This window comes from Telopea speciosissima, chromosome 7 (assembly GCF_018873765.1).
Source record: "Telopea speciosissima isolate NSW1024214 ecotype Mountain lineage chromosome 7, Tspe_v1, whole genome shotgun sequence".
Taxonomy (NCBI): Eukaryota; Viridiplantae; Streptophyta; class Magnoliopsida; order Proteales; family Proteaceae; genus Telopea; species Telopea speciosissima.
The window spans coordinates 2,820,896-2,838,451 of record NC_057922.1 but is presented as its reverse complement, the minus strand read 5'-3'; the positions used below and the strand labels follow the sequence as shown (position 1 = coordinate 2,838,451).

Below are 17,556 nucleotides of genomic sequence, written 5' to 3'. Positions count from 1 at the left end.
GATCCATTTAGGAAGGAGCGATCGCGTAGTGGACTTTCTGTACCCCACAGTTCGTTTTCCTCGAACCCCACTCGCTTTAGCGCTTGTGGCAGCTATTAAACAAATTATTACCACAAAAAAGGTAACTAATAAACAAAATGGACGCTCTCTAATACATAATTACGGAAAAGGGATTGTGGCGGTGGGTTATGGGTACCGTACAATGTACAGCACCAGATAGAATCCAAACAAGGGTGTACAGATTACAGAACCGGCTGGGAGTTGGTATTTGGTACTGGTTAAGCCTGACCAGAGGTGTAAACCAGCCGGTCCAATTTTCAGAGTATTTCTCCAGTTTTCCTAGCATATACCAGGTCAGATCCCAAACCGATTAGGTGTTTTCTCTATAAAAATCAAATCGAAACCAATAGCTATCGGTTCAATCGGTCTCAGTCCGATATTGGTCGACTATTGGTCCGATCTTGCTTTTTCATATATAGAAAAGGTAAAAAGGCAAACATGCAACCATAGTGTACATATTACCTCACAAGATCTTTTATTTTTTCTCTCCTCATTTAATGTTGTGGATCTCCTATATACAAAATGATACACATCGAAACTTTTCTTTTCCCTCTAGATGTATATGATGTCAATATAAGGGATTGCTTATCGATGCTTCTCCGAAGAAAAAAATTAATAATGCGTGTTTTTTCCAATTGTGCTCCAAATGTTGGATTTTGGCGGTCTTTAGTTTGATTTTTAATAGGCTCTAAATTGATTAGTTTTGACACCATTGATTCAACAGATAAACTTGGCAATTTCGTAGTTCATGCATGAATAATTAGTATAAATGGCAAATACCCGTTAATCTTTTGATAAAATAAAAGGAAGCATTTGATTGTTAATATATGAACCCCTTCTTTAGCTTAGTAAACAAACAATGTGGGATGAAATAGAGTGATAATAATGTTATTGACAAAAAGAAAGTCATCGATTTTATAGACTAATTTATTTGAACTTCTTAATAATAAGGAAAATACAATGCGAGCTACTAGTATAATTACAAAACGAATCGCTTCTAAATCACTTCTAAAGTACGTCAAATCGTTCTAAACACGACAACTGAGCTAGGTTCCTACAATTCCACCATAAAATCTCAATTTAGAATCACAAATTAGGAGGAGAAAGGTAATCATTTCAAAGAAATTAAAATAATCTTGGTGTTTCACTAGTCAGCTAGCTTCAAGATCAAGTTTTTCAAAATATGAATGACAACTTTATAATATTAATGTAATAATCCCTATCAGCTGTGAATGCTCCGCTTATCAAGTATAAGAGTCACAAGAGGTCAACCTCACTTTAAACTAACTTTTGATTTTGCAAAGGAACGATAGATCAAGATTTGTTCCACTATGGCAAGCATCAATCATGGCATGAAGCGTGGCACCTTTAGGGAGAGGTCTGACTATGGTAGCATTGATCTCATCATCAAGGATTAGCCCTTGTGTTTGGTAATCAAGAGGGCAAAGGGTCTTGTCATAACCATCAATTTCATCTCCATCGAGGTCTTCTTGTTGTGTGAACCATGGCCTGAATAATGAAACACCAATGAATCCCTTGGCTTGCAATCAGGGATGAGCCATTTCAATGCCATTTGGATATTTCTTTTAGTTGAAATGTGGTCTGGTTGTGACTCATCTTCTGCAAATTGGTTTTGATATTTTGCACCAAATGAGAGACAAATCACATTAATGGATCACCCTAATTCATAAGATCTTTAGTAATTTTTACCAAGAAAAAGTCAACTATTCACAAAGGTGGGCATCCAACCCTTTCCTCGCAATCTTTCCATGTCATTAGATATGTAGAGAGGAACAAAGGTTTATCAAAAAGATTCCCTCACATCCCCCATCTGGGTCAGGATCGTCTCCAAGGAGCCCAGCGCCTAGGGCGTGCTTAGAGGGCATTCAACAATTGAACTGTGCCGCACTCATCTTAGTGCACGCCTAGGGATGTGTGCTGCACAGCCTAACGGTTGGCAGCACCCTGGGCGTGCTGGGCTCCCCGAAGATGAGCTAAATCCCCTCCCCCCCACACGGCCACATGTACCAACTCGAAAGAACAATTGAGCATGGGCCAGAGTACCCTTTACTTAATTTATTTGAACTTCAAAATAATAAGGAAAATACAATGCTACTAGTATAATCACAAAATGAATTGCTTCTTGTATATGTCAAATTTTTCTGAAGATGACAACTGAGGTTCCTGCACAACTCCACCATAAAACTCAAGTTAGCATCACATATTAGAAGAAAGGAAATCATTAAATTTGGAAGATCTTTATCAAAAGAAAAGAAAATCATTTCAAAGAATAACTAAAATAATCTTGGATCTTCATGGGAAAACCATCTAATCAATAACAAAGTTCATGTGGATCCAAACTCTCTAGGACATTTATTTGCTCTATTTTCTGGTCAATTTCATTTTCCCAAGTTCCTCTAATCGGGGGATAGATATCACCACTCTATCCCTGTATGAACACACTGTCCGGGTGAGGTCCACCCCCGACTCTATTAGAAAAACTTGAGGAAATGGAACAGATAGGAAATGGAGCAGGCAAAAATTCAGATAATAGAGCTTTCATTTCTACTTGTTTACTATCTTCATTTTAATTACCATAGAAGGTTATCTTCTCCATTACTTGCTATTTTCTTTGGAATGTTAGGAACCATTTTATTGTTACTCACCGCCAATTGGGAACCTTATGAATATTCTTAAAAATGTTGGTCGATGGGTATCTAATCCTAAGTTATGTTTTCATCTAGTAAGGATTATCTTGAGGTCAGTCACCATGGTTCATAAATGATGATTTTATGGATTTTGGTAACATAGGGAGCGCTCAGGAAGCATAAGCAAGAGGGATACTCCAAGTTTTGTAACAAGCAAGATCATTGGGAGGCACGACCGTAAACATTTGGACTGATTGCCAAGAGCTGGTATAAAATGGATGGAAGAGAGATCCTCCATGAATTGAACATTAAAAAATATTTAATATTCTGTTAAGGGGAAAGGTTTTGTACACGGTCGTGTAAACCATGTACTGAAGAGAGTTTCTCACAAAAAGTTGGAAAATGCATAAATACCCACCCAGTAATTAATGCCTTGAAACTCCCACTCTCTTATCGCCCTAGTGCACCATCCCCCATTGCACGTCCAGTGCGTTTAAAATATTGACACGTGGACAACTTTTAATCCAACGGTCACTTTTTTTATTCGAGAGATTTACTCCCAAGCCCTGACCCGATCGGGTATCCATCTCCTCTCAAGCTTCCCCTTTCCGGCTTCCCTCGACTCTCTCAGTATTCCGGGCGACAGTCGGCGCACTGTCACCTCTCCTCTCCTCTCTCACCAGACCTTCCCAAATCGATTCATAGCAACTCCTCTCTCTTTATCGAACTATTTCTCTCATCCCTGCTGCTCTTCCAATTTCTCTTCAAGGCAAGACTCACCAACGGTAGGGCAAAGATGAGAGAACGAGAGAAAAACGAACAACCGAAGCAAGACCGAGAGATTCTCTCTCTGTTCGATTTTTTTATTTGCTCACTCGGTCGCGCACTGTATCGAGCTTTTCTCCTTTAATTTAATGGAGATTTTGGCTTGATGCAGGAGTGGAAGAACTTGGGTAGATGTGATCTGTGTTTCAAAGGTAGATGTGACGTTTCTTTGATTTATATTTGTATTTTTATGTTTTCTTTCTTTCAATCACTCCCAGTCTTCCACTTTTAAGGTTGATTCAAAAGCCTGTCACGGACATGAAGATTCATCATCTTCATCGCCAAAGTGGACTACCTCTGGTTTCCTGGTTCTTATTTCTATACTCAGATTTTGAAGATCTTAGCTGATACCCTAACTTTTTCTTCAGAGTACTAATAGAGCTCATCACTGCAAGTTAAACGCTCTCATTTGGATCTATTAATTTGAATCGTTAATCACGAATTCACGATTTGAGTTTTTTATAAATCTCAGGTTTTGAGCCCAATCAATCAAGGATTTAATATCTGAATACATTTTTTCTTGCATTTTCCCTCCAAAATGGGGAAAGCTGGGAGAGATTGGATACAGATCTACGCGATCTATGGGTTGGATGAATGGCAGGCCGTAATTTTCCTGCTTATCCGTGCTCTCCGATTTTCGTTCCTCGCCGTTCTTTTCCTCCTTTACTTCAATCCCCTCTGTTCAGTAGTCTAATCTCTCTTCCCTGCCCTTCCTGACGAGTAGTCGGCCTCGATTGCCAAAAAGCTACGGTGGCGACGCTGCGGACGGCGGGGATGGAAGGCGTTCAAAGAGGATACCGTGCCGGCCGTCGCCTGGAATAATGAGGTAGTAGTGTTGAGTGAAAGAGGGAAAAGCAAGAGAAGGGAATCAGGGGAGGCTTGAGAGAGGATGGATACCCGATCGGGTCAGGGCTTGGGGGTAAATCTCTAAAATAAAAAAAATGACCGTTGGATTAAAAGTTTTCCACATGTCAAGATTTTAAGGCGCACTGGGGCGATAAAAATCCCTCACATACACGGTTTGGTTTATACGACCGTGAATGAAACTTTCCTTTTCTGTTAATTATAAAAAAAAAAATTTTAAATTTAAAAATTTCACTTCCCTTCCCTTCCCTTTAATTCTTCAATCAAAACAAAATCATATATGTGTAACTCAAAGAGAGAAAAAGCAAAAACCTGCTTAGATAGCCGCCTGCGAAATACTTTTTTTATGAGGAATGCGATTGGACCATTGAACCTTAGTCCTGTGTTAACATCTCGAATAGCAGATCTCATGGAAGTGAGTAAGTGACCATATGTCAATCCAGGTGTGTTTTCCACAGCACGAATGAAACTATATGTCATGGCACCTTGCATAATAGTTCCTGATGAGAAAGCCTGCAACTTAGAACAAGATCATCAAATTCACTTAATTATCTGAATGGTACTTAGGAAGTTGTGAATGTTTCCAACTATCATTAATAGTAGTTGTTTTTTTTTTTGGAATTGAGAGCTTTTCTATATTTTTCTTTAGGGGGAGGGGGGGTGGAATTTGGGAGGGGGAAAGGTAACAGTCAGGAGACTCCTTTCCAATTCTTTAAAGTGCGGTAGTGCAGCAGCTGTCAGGTGTTGATATCTCCACCTAGCACTATCGCACTATCATGCTTTAGAAATTGGAAAGGATGAAAATCCCCTGCTGAGCATGGGTATGAAACGCACCACAGCTCACCAACTGTTCTAAGCAGCCGTTGTTATTAATAATAGTTGTTGCTATATATTTACTATTACATCTGTATCTGCCGAGGTCTGATGATCATCACAAGCACTGAAACAGAGAGCTAGTCCACCACTTGTCCCTTTGTAGACACCTGAAGGACAGCTTTGATCTTGCCACCAGTGACTTCCATTTCTATTCAAAAGTTGAAAAAGAAACATAGAATTAAGTACTGATTATTTACAGTAATTTTGCTTGTAAATTGAAATATTAGATTGCGTTTGTATGTAATTTTAAAAAAGATTCTGGGTTTAAAACACATTCTGAAGCGAGAAGAGAAAATAGAATGAAGAAACTAACTAACCGGTTGATCTTGCAGACGAACGGTAGATCAAGAACGGTTCCACTATGGCAAGCATCAATAATGGCATGAAGTATGGCCCCTGTAGGGAGAGGCCTGACGATGGTAGCATTGATCTCATCATCAAGAATCATTCCTTCTGTTTGGTAATCAAGAGGGCAAAGGGTTTCATCATAACCATCAATTTCATCTCCAGTGAGGTTTAGTTTTTGTGAACCATGGCCTGAATAGTGAAACACCAATGAATCCCCTGACTTGCAATCACGGATGAGCCATTGCAATGCCTTCTGGATATTTCTTTTAGTTGGAATGTGGTCTGGATGTGGCTCCTCTTCTGCAAATTGGTTTTGATTTTTGCACCAAATGAGACAGACATCACATTAATGGATCACCCTAATGCATAAGATATCTTTAGTCACTTGGTAGGATGATAGGATGATATATATGGCCATTGGATAGATAAGGCGAGGTCTAGATCAGTCATATGTCAAATTTAATTTCATAATCAAATTCGAGATCAAATATATATCCTCCATGGATGTTGATGGCAATGGACCTTAGAATACATATAACTTATCTATAAAATTTGACCTCATCTGATATACCATGATGACACAATAATCGATTTATGTGTCTATCTCTCTCCTGATATTTCAAAAAAAAAATGATTTTTTTTCTTTTCTTTGTTATCCATTTCTTGTCAACCAAACATAGTATAAGGAGAAAGTTTTCCTTCACCATCTGGTGAAGATTCATCACACCATCATAGGGTTCACAAACCCAATAGGGTTTTAATATATTTTTCAAAGTGCATATACATAGGAGTACTTATGAAAGCAAAAAAAAGAGGTATAGATGTCATCACCAAACCTTATATGTAATGTACAAGCACAAGTAGGTAATCTAGACTTCACACAGACACACAACAGAGGGATTTGGATCCTCTGCAGCCTGGGGTTGAGTAGCCATCGTGTTGTGTTCAACTCATGATGACCTAACGTTTTTGAATTTTGAATTGAGCTCGTCTACAAACCATTAGATTGGCCTGAAATCCACATGGCGGTCTGTGAATTGAGCACAACACGATGACCGCTCAACCCTAGGCCGCAAAGGATGCTAATTCCACAACAGAATCTTAGACCCTCTACCCACGTGAGATGCCACCCTAATGAAATTGGATCTGCATCCTCTGACCCTATGTCAAATGGGGGTGGAGATTCCACTTCATTGGCCCTCACCATGTGGTGGGATTAAAACCCCAAATGAGTAGAAAATCCGGACTCTAAGTCTCCAACACAACACTCACTTACTCTTGCATATTCACCAAAAGGTTATTATATTATTACCTGTGAGAACAAAGACGGACTCATTTGGAAATCCCAACTTTTGAACCAAGAAGTATCTCATGCAATTAACGTCATTAATGCTGCCTTTGAGCTCGTATCTTCGAGATTTGTAACTCACTCCACAAAGAAGTGCCCGCTTCTTCCCTCCTGCCACCGCCGGATAAGGACATGAAGCTGGTGCGGGCAGAGGAGGAGGAGGAGGAGGAGAGTAATAGCCGCCACTGTAATTCATCACAACTGTTAGTGGCGGTTTGTTATTCAACGAGGGGTTAGCAGCAGCATAGTTTATGGCGGTGCCAGACACGTTGGATAAGAAACCCTTGATCCAATCTAGACCGTAGAGAACCTGCTCCTGCACTCTACCAATGGTGTCCGTCGGTGGAAGAAGATAGTTGGTTAATCTACAGCGGGAACACCAGATAGTTCGGGCCCCCGGTGACACAGCTATCGGCAACCCACAAACTCCACAGCACACCCAACTACTTTCCATTCTTTTTGGTCGCATTGGAACCAAACTGAGATCGAAGGCTAAACAAAATAGATGAGAGAAAAGCTCAGTTATTGTGCAAAGGAGCTAGTGATTGATTGATCGATCGATCGATCCTCCTTTCCTTTTCTTTATTGGTCTACAGTGTAAAGCATGGAGAATCATATTCTTAATTGCATCATGGGATAAAGGTACGTATAGGGAACCATATTCGAAACCTCTTATCAAACATTTGTGTTCCCAGGCATTTTTGCCATTTCTTTATATTGTGGTTTCACGCAAAAACCTACGGTCTCACGCAAGAATTTGAGTTCTCTCTTACTAATAGCTAGCTTTTAAAAATATGTTCTACCCAAGTCTCAATACTTTCTTCGAACAATTTTGGTGAAAGCTAGAAAGCGTTCACAAAAGTGAGCATCTATCTTTCCAATCCTGTCCCCTGTTTCTTCTCTTTCCATCTATTGACAAAGGTGGGCATCTAACCCTTTCTTTCCAATCTTTCAATGTCATAAGATATATATAGAGGTTCAAAGCTTTATCAAAAAGATTCCCTCTCACAACCAACTTCGCCCCGCGCCCCCCCCCCCCACCCCACCCCACCCCACCCCAAACATCCACACGTACCAACTCGAAAGAACAAGTGAGAGTACCCTTTTCTTTTGGGGGTTCCCTCTTGGTCGTAACAAAACCCTTTCTGCAAATCTTTTGAGACTATATATATCATCAAGATAAACTAAAGCTTCAATTATAAAGATGATCAGGAAAGAGCTTTAAGCCATGAAAACTCTTCTGCTTCAGCTGCTTGTCTCCCGAGTAGTGTCTAGTGAATACAGTGCACATATGCATGCAATGAATGAAAGGCTAATGAGACAGAAGCAGATAAGAAAGAAGAAAACATGGCATACTGGTTGCGGTACTAAATGCCCATCTGGTTGTAGCTGTCCATGCTGGTATTAACGTCATTGTTACACCCAAAGAAAATTATTCCGGGTGGCTAATACCCAGAGACTCCACCGCTATTCTCACACGCCTCACAGTTGGTGGTGATGCAACTGTCCGGGGAACCCACCTGGTCATTACACTTGAGAGAGCCACCCCATAATCTCCAATAGGCCAGTTTTGTCATACACAGGCCGAGAGACACGATGGAGGCGTAGCCGGCACAGCCAGGGCCTTGAGGTCCAGTCATCCCTGGGGCTGAGACTGGCTGGTGAGTAACTGCAACGGGTATTGGTGCAAAGAGGGAGAGATCTTTCATACGATTTGTTAATTTTGAAAGGAATCCTTGATCATATCATAGCTTAGAACCTGTCAAGTAAAAGGTTAGCAAGACACAAGTGAAAGCAAAGAGCTTCCATGTACCCTCTACTCATAATGGTAACTAGAATTATATAAACAGACTTAAGAAACTGAGTCACTACAACTGACTGATACACAGGACATTCCCCGTCACAAGGACCCAGACAGAGACCAATCCCAACTTAAACCCAATGAGAGTTTCCACCCTGGAACAAGATAGCTCCACCAATATTGCAAATGCTGCCAGGCAAAAGCCATATGTATAAATCTCCAACATTTTGTTCTACTGTCAGAAGCCAGGGGAACCTCATCCTCATGACCTTTCATTTCCAGAGTATCCCCTGCTAGAGCTTGCATCACCAATGGAAACTGAGGCAAGTGATTTGGAAGCCCACACCCTGGCATTGATTGCTCCTCCCTGCAAATTTCTTCTCTTGCAAGGCTCCTTCAGCACATTAGATACCTGCACTGCTTGATTAAGGTAAACAAGAGGAAGCTTCCATAAGCTAACCAAGTTTGCATCCTGGACGTGCCTTCTCCAGATGTACTGAGCACATGCCACCAGTGTTGGATATATGAAATACAGAAACCTCAGAAGCACAAATGTTGTAGCCAGAGCCAAATAAGTTTCCTGCCGAAGCATGTTCTCTGGAGATCTTGCCCATGAGAAAGGGCAGCTTTCTTGCTCAGAGTCTTCAAGTTTAGCAAGATTTGATGGGTCTCCACTTTTCTCTCCAGACATTTTAACTAGTGATGCGGGCTTGATGCCTACACACAACCACATCAATGGCAAGGATTGGCAAGATAAATATAAAATACACGAGAAAGCAGCTGACCATTCCTAAATTTGGCAAATATTAAGAAGGAAAAGAGCTTGATATGTCACTTTCAAACATGATAAGCATGTCAGCTATATAAGATTGTCGATTGAAGCAAATTAGTAAAGGAGGACCATCCTCTGCCTAATCTAACAGTGCAAACTGAGCAGGGTTGGGTCGGATAGAGGGCAGACCACAGCATAATTTAGGAATCAAATGGCCCATCATACCCAAGCACATCTTGGCTAAATTCTCAAACCCCAGTTGAGTTGGGTTGGTTAGCTAGGTTTAGAATCTGCCACTAGATCAAGGTTGGCAGTGGTATGGTTTAGGAAGTTTCTTTTTTTCCTCCAAACATAGCACGACCTTGAGCACAACAAACACTTGCCCACCCCTAGATAACGTTCAGGATGAACCCCAATCCATAAATGAATAAAAAATATATACTATTTATAGAAACCCAGCAGTGTCCAACATTAGAAGCAACCATCTATCCAAAACAAGAAAATACAAACAGATGGGTACATATATAGAAAGCATCTCTGTCAATCAGTGAGAGATTGTCCCCTAAATTATTTTATCCTAAATCAACTTTCATGATGTTGATGAAGTCTCAGATAGCAGATGAATAGAAGAGAACCAGAGAATCCAATTTTGATTTCAACAGCTGACTGACGCTAGGAGAATGACAAGCAATTTATTATATTTTTCTATAATGAATAGTTTGTTACTTACTGAAGAGGACTAAAAAAATTTTATAGTTAACCAACAACAATAAAACAAAAATGTCCAAGAGAAAGGCCAACCTGTAACATCAGTGTAGAAAGCAACAAGTGAACTGAGGGTCCTCGAGCCATGGTAACGCACCCGCATGGTGGAATTGAGGAGAAAAAGGGTTGGAAATCCATGAACTCCATACCTTGACAAAATGCTGCATAGTTCCAATACATCACCTTCTGAGAATCAAAAATTTTGCAGGGAAAATCCACAAATTTGAAATCAAAACATACAGGCTTGTTTTCTTAATTTTATTTTTTCAAACCTTGGTCTGATTGCAGATTCTTCCACAGCAAAATGGCGGATGGAAGGATACAAGGAAGACAGAACAGTAAAGGTTGGTCTACAAGTTCTCGAGAATGGGCACCAAGATGCATAGAAAAGCATGGATACATACTCGTGGCTGTTTCTATGAACAAGATTCAGTGCCTTTTGTAATGAAACCTCATCTCCCTTCACAAAAGAAAAATAAAATGATGTCAGAATCTATATAAAAAGTAACGGAAGGGGATTGCTGCTAGCCTGCGTGGCCCCTGCATCAGCACATGGGCCAATGAGACCGCGTGTGGGAGCATCCAACAGGAGTGGGATTTTTTATTTCATGGGGGACAGGGCTGTCATTTCACCCTTCCTGTGTCTGTGCAGGCACCACACAGCCTGGCAGCCTTCTTTTTCCCAAAAAGTAAATTACAAATAAGTTAAAGATTTCGATATAAATTAAGTGAATGAATTGCTGTTTGTAGATGTCAGATACAATTATGGATGCCACCACGATCATTGTGCTATAAGACAGATCGTTAAACATTTTTGTAATTTTACTTGACTACCAGAATTGTTGTACTCTAAAAAGTTTTCCAGGAAAAGATATAAAAAAATTCCCTTCTACCACCACCCTTCCCCCAGAAAAAAAAAAAACACAAACAACAAAATTTCATTCATTTCATTCATAAGGGTAAGAAACTATAAGTATACTTAATTCTTTAAACGAAAGAAAACAAAAAGGGGAAAATATTAAGGTTACAAGGGTTTGTGGTTTTGGTGGAGGGGTGGTAGGGAAGAAGGGAATTTCAGAGTTGCAAGGGAGAGGGGAAATCGCATTAAAAAAAGGGGGTGGGGGGAAGGAGGAGATCGCACATGCCACAGCCACATGGGCACTTCAAACTATAACTATTCCATTCTATTCAATCTACTCAATACGTTGGTTACAAGCATATAAATAATAAAAGAAACAGACTTTAATAAGGAAACAATTATACTAGGACTCTTAACAATTTAAAACTTGCTAAAACTATTCCTACGTTTCCTACCCAATTTAAAGATTTCCTTACATAATTATCCTAATAACATAAATAATAAAATCCTATATATCTACTAGACTAAAATCCATATTTGGACCCGGTTCTCGGTCTGGGTTCCCAAACGGGTTTGGGTCAGTCCATGGTAGGGCACCTGCATCAGGTTTTCTCTAATATAACAAGACACATTTACCCTCAGTACATCTTCTATAAACATTTATTGGTAGGGGTGTCATTTTAAAATCTCCATATTCTCCTCCCCCAGATTCCTCTCCTTCACCAAGTCTCTTCTCCTTCAAGTTTCCTTCCCTGCTACAAGACCACCCAACCCAAACTCCTCCACTTTTCCACCCTGTACTGTTACAAACCTACACAACCCAGTTGGTTGACTTTAGCAGCAGTTGCAAGTTGCAATGATGGCAACAGCAGTGGTGGTGGCATCCCACCAATCTCTCTCCCAGTTTCTATATCCAGCAATATCTTCTATTCTTGGTTTACATCAACCTGTGCAACTCCATTGACGACTTCTGGTGAAGTTCACATTTGGGATTCAACAGCCCCCAATTTAGGTTCAGATTTCATATATCAAGGCTTAGGAATTCATGGGAATTCTCAGATAACGTTTTCTGGAAACTCCAGCAGAGAAGACAATAATGTTTTTATGCTTTGGAAAATAGCTGGTATAGATGATGGACGGTCTCTATTCTTTTGTAACTTGTTTGTGCCCCATTTAGAACACAACCCCCACCCCCACCCCCCCCCCCCCCACCCAAAAAAAAAAAAAAGAATTTTTTGACTAATTCAGACCACAAACTTAAGCCCAACTACATCAAACAAAATTTCAACACTTTTGCCTAATTCAGACCATAATTTAAGTCTAGCAACATCTATATTTTTCCTGTAGCAAAGTCAAGTGGAGGAATCACAATTCACACTGGCTCCCAGATCCAGGTGATCCCAGAGTCAGTTCTGCTGATCATTCAGTCAGAAATGCAACCACCATCTTCAACTATTGACCCCTTGCATTCCCAGGGATCATAGAAGTAAAGAGTCAGTTCTGCTGATCATTCAGTCAGAAATGCAACCATCATCTTCAACTATTGACCCCTCGCATTCCCAGAGATCAAAGAAGAAAAGTAGAAAGGATCTCACTCATATAGCAGTTCTTCACCATTCCGACTTCCTAGAGATGTATGGAGAGAAGAATTGAAAGTTCTCATTTTCCCCATTCTCCTCCAAAACATTTGGAACCCAAATATTCTCATTTTCTTCATTCTCCTTTTTTTTTTACAAGTCATTCTCCTCCGAAATATTATGTCATGTGTTGATCGCAAGTAGATTACTGACGAAGGCCATAAACATTGTGAAATCTACAAGTTACTAATTCGGAGCATCCCCTGAGGAAGGTAAAGTCATTGATGGTTTTCTGCCATCAAAGGATGTTTATTTAGTTCCTTTCTTTCCTATCTCCCCTATATCTATTTTCTTTAGTTATTCACTAAAGCAATTATGATCTGGACGTCAATCCAGGACAAGTGTTCGGATCTATTATGACATAGCCCTGAGGCGCTCAACGGACCCTTTTAAATAAGTAGTGAATTATTTGTGTAAGATATACTGTTGATAATCAAGAACCAATTTCCAAGGTATAACTTCCCCCATCATGGTTTGAGCCACTAAATACAGCTAGGTACCTATTTAAACTCAAGAGAAAGAAAGATCCTTCTGAGTCCAATTTGGGGGTGACTGTTGGGGGTACGATGTCTTGTATTCCGTCGCTTAGTTTGTGGGTTGATTCCGAAGGGCCATCAAGAAGCCGAAGGCTTCAAGGCCAGGAGATTGTTATCTTTACAAGAGGCTCGACAGAATTCAAGCCTAGGTGGAGATTGTTGGGGGTACGATTTCTTGTATTCTGTCGCTTAGTTTGTGGGTTGATTCTGAAGGGCTGTCAAGAAGCCAAAGGGTTCTTTCTCTGTAACGCTATTTAAGTACTATATGGGTATATCGGTAAAAAACCTATATAAGGTTTCGCTATAAATATGTAGTGGGGGTTCTTTCTCTATAACGCAATCAGAGAGAGGTGTGAGGACGAGCGGCTGCAACCCTATTCTCCATTGATAATGAAACAGATCTCATCTCACCGTGGACGTAAGCAATCTTGCCGAACCACATAAATCCTTGTGTTCATTGTGTGTTTGTTGTTTGTTATTTCCATTCTTTTTTGCATTGTGTTAGGTTTCGTTTTTCTACAGTGACTGTATAGTGGCAGGTGTGAACTCTTTAAAGATACCTGGCAGATTGTTATCGGATCCATCAGGGCATTTCTTGAGTTGAAATATCGTAGACAAATCTCACAGGATTCCCCATCTTGTTTCTTATGGGAAAGTGATGTTTTAGGCTTCATCATGGAGAATGGAACTCTTCCAATGGATCATCAAAATGGGAATTTCAGGACACTTGGATAACTCATTCCAGGATGGGTTCCCAAACTCTCGATAAAGGATTTTAATATTCAAACCATACACAGAGACCTTTTCCCAAAACAATAAAATTTCCATCCTTCTGTAAATTCACAAATTATCTCTCTGCTATAGAGCTTTCAAACTATCCTCCTTAAAATTTTACATAGTTTGAAGTACAAGTTTTCTTACAGGATTGATGGCCCAGCTCTTAGATCTTCCAAAATGGCCTCAAAATCAATCATCCAAAGTTCAGGTGATTGATTTGGTGTTGGTTTCTACAGCTTAATTGGATAGGACAAAGTATGCAAGACCTGTAAAATTTCAGAACCCCCCCCCCCCCCAATCTGCCATATCCATGATCCTTTTATTTGGTTAAATCCTACCATTAACCTTGCTTCCACTTCTAACTTGCTTGTTTTTCGCAACCTGCAGGTACAAACTTATTTACCATACCTCTTCCTTCTACTATAAACCTCAGTAATTATTCTTAGCAAATCCCTCTGTTTTTTTTCCTGATAAATAACAAGATTTTATTATTTTCGTACTTCTAAGTATTTGTACAATTCCTTGCCTTCTGCCCATGTTATTCTTTTTTCCCTTTGCCGGATGTTAGGCCACCAACAATATACCCTCTAATGCTAGTGAGAGTTGTCCATCTGGCTTTCTTTGTTCATCCTATATCATCCACTTTCCAGAAAGAAGCAACTAGCCTCCAAATCCTGAACATGACTCTTCATTCTCTCCAAACTCACCCACCCTTTTCCAGTAACAAATCTCAATTCTGTCCTTGCTGAGGAAGTTCAGAAAAATTCTCTTACATATCCTTTGCATTTTAGCTACTCTAACCTCTTTACAATTTGCCTCCCCTTCTTAACAGGGATCCCAGCTCAGTCTTCTACTGCTAGCTATTTCTATTCAACTACACTTAGGAATCAAAGAACAATCATTGCACCAGGGAGAAGTGCCACCTTAGAGAAAATTTTAGAACCTTAACAAGATTTAGGAGCAATCTTTTCTGTTTTGCTCCTTGGGTTTTCTTTTTTCCCTTAAATCAACTAGGCTATTGCATAAATCTAGGATTCAAGATAAATTCAAGGTTAGTTACAGAAAAGCTTTAAACCATTTTGTTTATCACCGGCGGCCTCCCAGCCACAATCCCCCCAAAAGAATTCACAATTACCTCTGTACACTTAATTTTGTGCAATTACAAATAGCATTCCAAAATCATCACAATAATGAAACGTTTCACAGTATCCATGTCCTGCAATCGAGACTCATATTCCCCAAATTGTAACCCTGAAAATTCAAGGAAAGCAAAACTGATAAAACAATCAATCCTCATAAATTCACGGGTTTAAAGACAACGATCTCCAAAACAGAACATACAGAAACATAGATAGAGTAACAACAACAATAAGTTTTAAGAATGGCGAGTATAATCAAAGAATTTTTAAAATAAAAACAGGGTATAATCAGGCAAAAATACCTCCGTAACACTGACGAAATTCCCACCAAAACCTCCATTGGAGAGCCAATCCGGATCCCAACACAAATCTTGAAACTGCAAGATCAAGTCCGCAAAGGAAGCCACGGGACAAACGGCAGACGACGAAGACGATGGAACTCTAAGGGGCTCAACCTCAACGCAGGTGACCCTCCCAAAAACCAGTAAAAGAAGGATTCCCGTTTGCCAAACCCTCGTGGCCATGGATTGGTTGGAAAGAGGAAATGAAGCTAGAGAGAAAACCTAGACAAGAGGGTAGGACGAAGAAAAGGATGGGAGGGAGAAGAGAGAACCCTGCGCATTTTAGCGTCTGCGCTCCGGTGGGGTATGGCGATAATAAGGGAGAAGAGGGAGGGAGAGGGAGACTCACATGGTCTCATGCCTTGTGGTGGCGACGGCGGTGACCGTGACGGCCTTCTACGTATTAAATCTCACCAACCGATCAAAACACAGCTTAGCTTTCGGAAACAGAGAAAGAGATGAGCGGGAGAGGGAAGACTTAGTTATTAATGTTAGATTCGGTTCAGAGAGTACGAGTGACGATGGATAGCCAGAGGCCACATCGGAGAAAATGGGTGAAGATAACAGTGGTGCGTACAGTAGCATTTTTCACGACTGACAGCTGGACAAGCGACAGGGACCGTTCTCCTTCTAATGAATCATTGTTCAATGCAAATCGTGCCGCCTGTGCCGTGTTGGATTCTTGTAATCGAACGATCAAGACGATTTCTACTTCTTGGCGCTTTTTTGTTATTTTTTTATATATTAATTTTGTGCAAGATCCACTGAGGCCCCAATTAGGAGCAACAGAAAATGGGTGTGACCCGCCCAGACGGCATCCACCAGGAGTGGGTCCCACTTGGTGGATTCCATCTGGGCGGCTCACACCTGTTCTCGTACGAGAATGGGATCCCAGCTCGAAGCTGATCCCCTTCTTGGTGCAGTTGTTGATACCAACCCAAGCCAAGGTTCAAGCCAGGTGTGCTTAAAATTCCTTCTTGGATCTACTAATTCAGATCGGCATAAATCAGGATTGGGATTGGTCGGATCGGATTGATTAGTCAATTCAAATTGGAATCAAGATTGGGATCGATCAATTCGATTGATCCGATTTTGATTTTCTATATATTGATGATACCGTGACCGTAAGTAGTAAGAATCTGAAGAGGTCTTGGGATCGACCATCGTGTTTCACCACGAGAGTGGATGATTAGAGGGCAAGGGGTTATCGATAATTATTTTGAGAAACGAATCGCTACAACATCACAGTGCAGTTTCTCACTAATAAAAGAGTGGATGATCGAATCATCCAATAAAAACATTTAAATGAGGGGGGGAAATGTAAAATCCACTAGTGAGATGTGAAAGAATGTGCAGAAGAATATACTCATCAGCTTAAAAAATGACCTTCCTGGAGGTCACGGGATTGACCCTATTCGAAAGGAGATTTGGGAATTGAGAAATATAATATATCTTTCAAAAATATCTCAAAGGCCACCTGATTTCCTCATCACAAGAAACAAAAATTTGACCTTTCAATGACCGTTAATTATAATGTCAAACTAGTCTAATGATATCTGTGCTATTCTAACTTGCAAAATTTTCTATAGATTAAGCCACTTTTGTAGAGAGGAATGTTAAAATGAAAACTTTGTTGTATCGTATGTAAGGTTGATGTGATCAATCTCACCATTGGATAGAAACAACATACATTTGTTTGTTTATTGGGGACCTCAATCATAGGTACCCTCAACATTGAGATTCATTACATTTTTTCAGCCTGCAACACTCATGAGGGTAGGCTCACCTAACATGCAAGATTTAGCTTTTTCTTGTATAATAATTGGATAAAGGATTGCAAAAGATTGTAATCTGCTTCATTTCCCTGCCTAGACCATTTTCCCAAATTCTTTTAATAAGAGGAGTGAAAATGACCACTCTATCTCTACCTGGGTAGAGTCCACCTCTCCTTATTAGAGGG

The 17,556-nt window shown here is 40.2% G+C and overlaps 2 protein-coding genes across 2 annotated transcripts; both read right to left on the bottom strand.

Moving 5' to 3' along the window:
• Positions 1-1,343: 1,343 nt before the first annotated feature.
• On the bottom strand, positions 1,344-7,423 carry LOC122667316 (metacaspase-1-like). The gene is made up of 5 exons (XM_043863574.1): positions 6,934-7,423; positions 5,591-5,921; positions 5,301-5,421; positions 4,687-4,910; positions 1,344-1,569 (listed from the first exon to the last, which is right to left on the bottom strand). Exons 1-5 carry the CDS (start codon positions 7,421-7,423, stop codon positions 1,344-1,346), a joined length of 1,392 nt encoding a protein of 463 aa, XP_043719509.1.
• A 1,335-nt stretch (positions 7,424-8,758) lies between these two features.
• LOC122667544 (5'-adenylylsulfate reductase-like 4) lies at positions 8,759-16,006 on the bottom strand. Its single transcript, XM_043863853.1, has 4 exons — positions 15,558-16,006; positions 10,580-10,767; positions 10,344-10,468; positions 8,759-9,487 (listed from the first exon to the last, which is right to left on the bottom strand). The coding sequence occupies exons 1-4, from the start codon at positions 15,777-15,779 to the stop codon at positions 9,033-9,035; spliced, it is 990 nt and encodes a 329-aa protein (XP_043719788.1). The 5' UTR covers positions 15,780-16,006; the 3' UTR covers positions 8,759-9,032.
• Between the last annotated feature and the right edge of the window lie 1,550 nt (positions 16,007-17,556).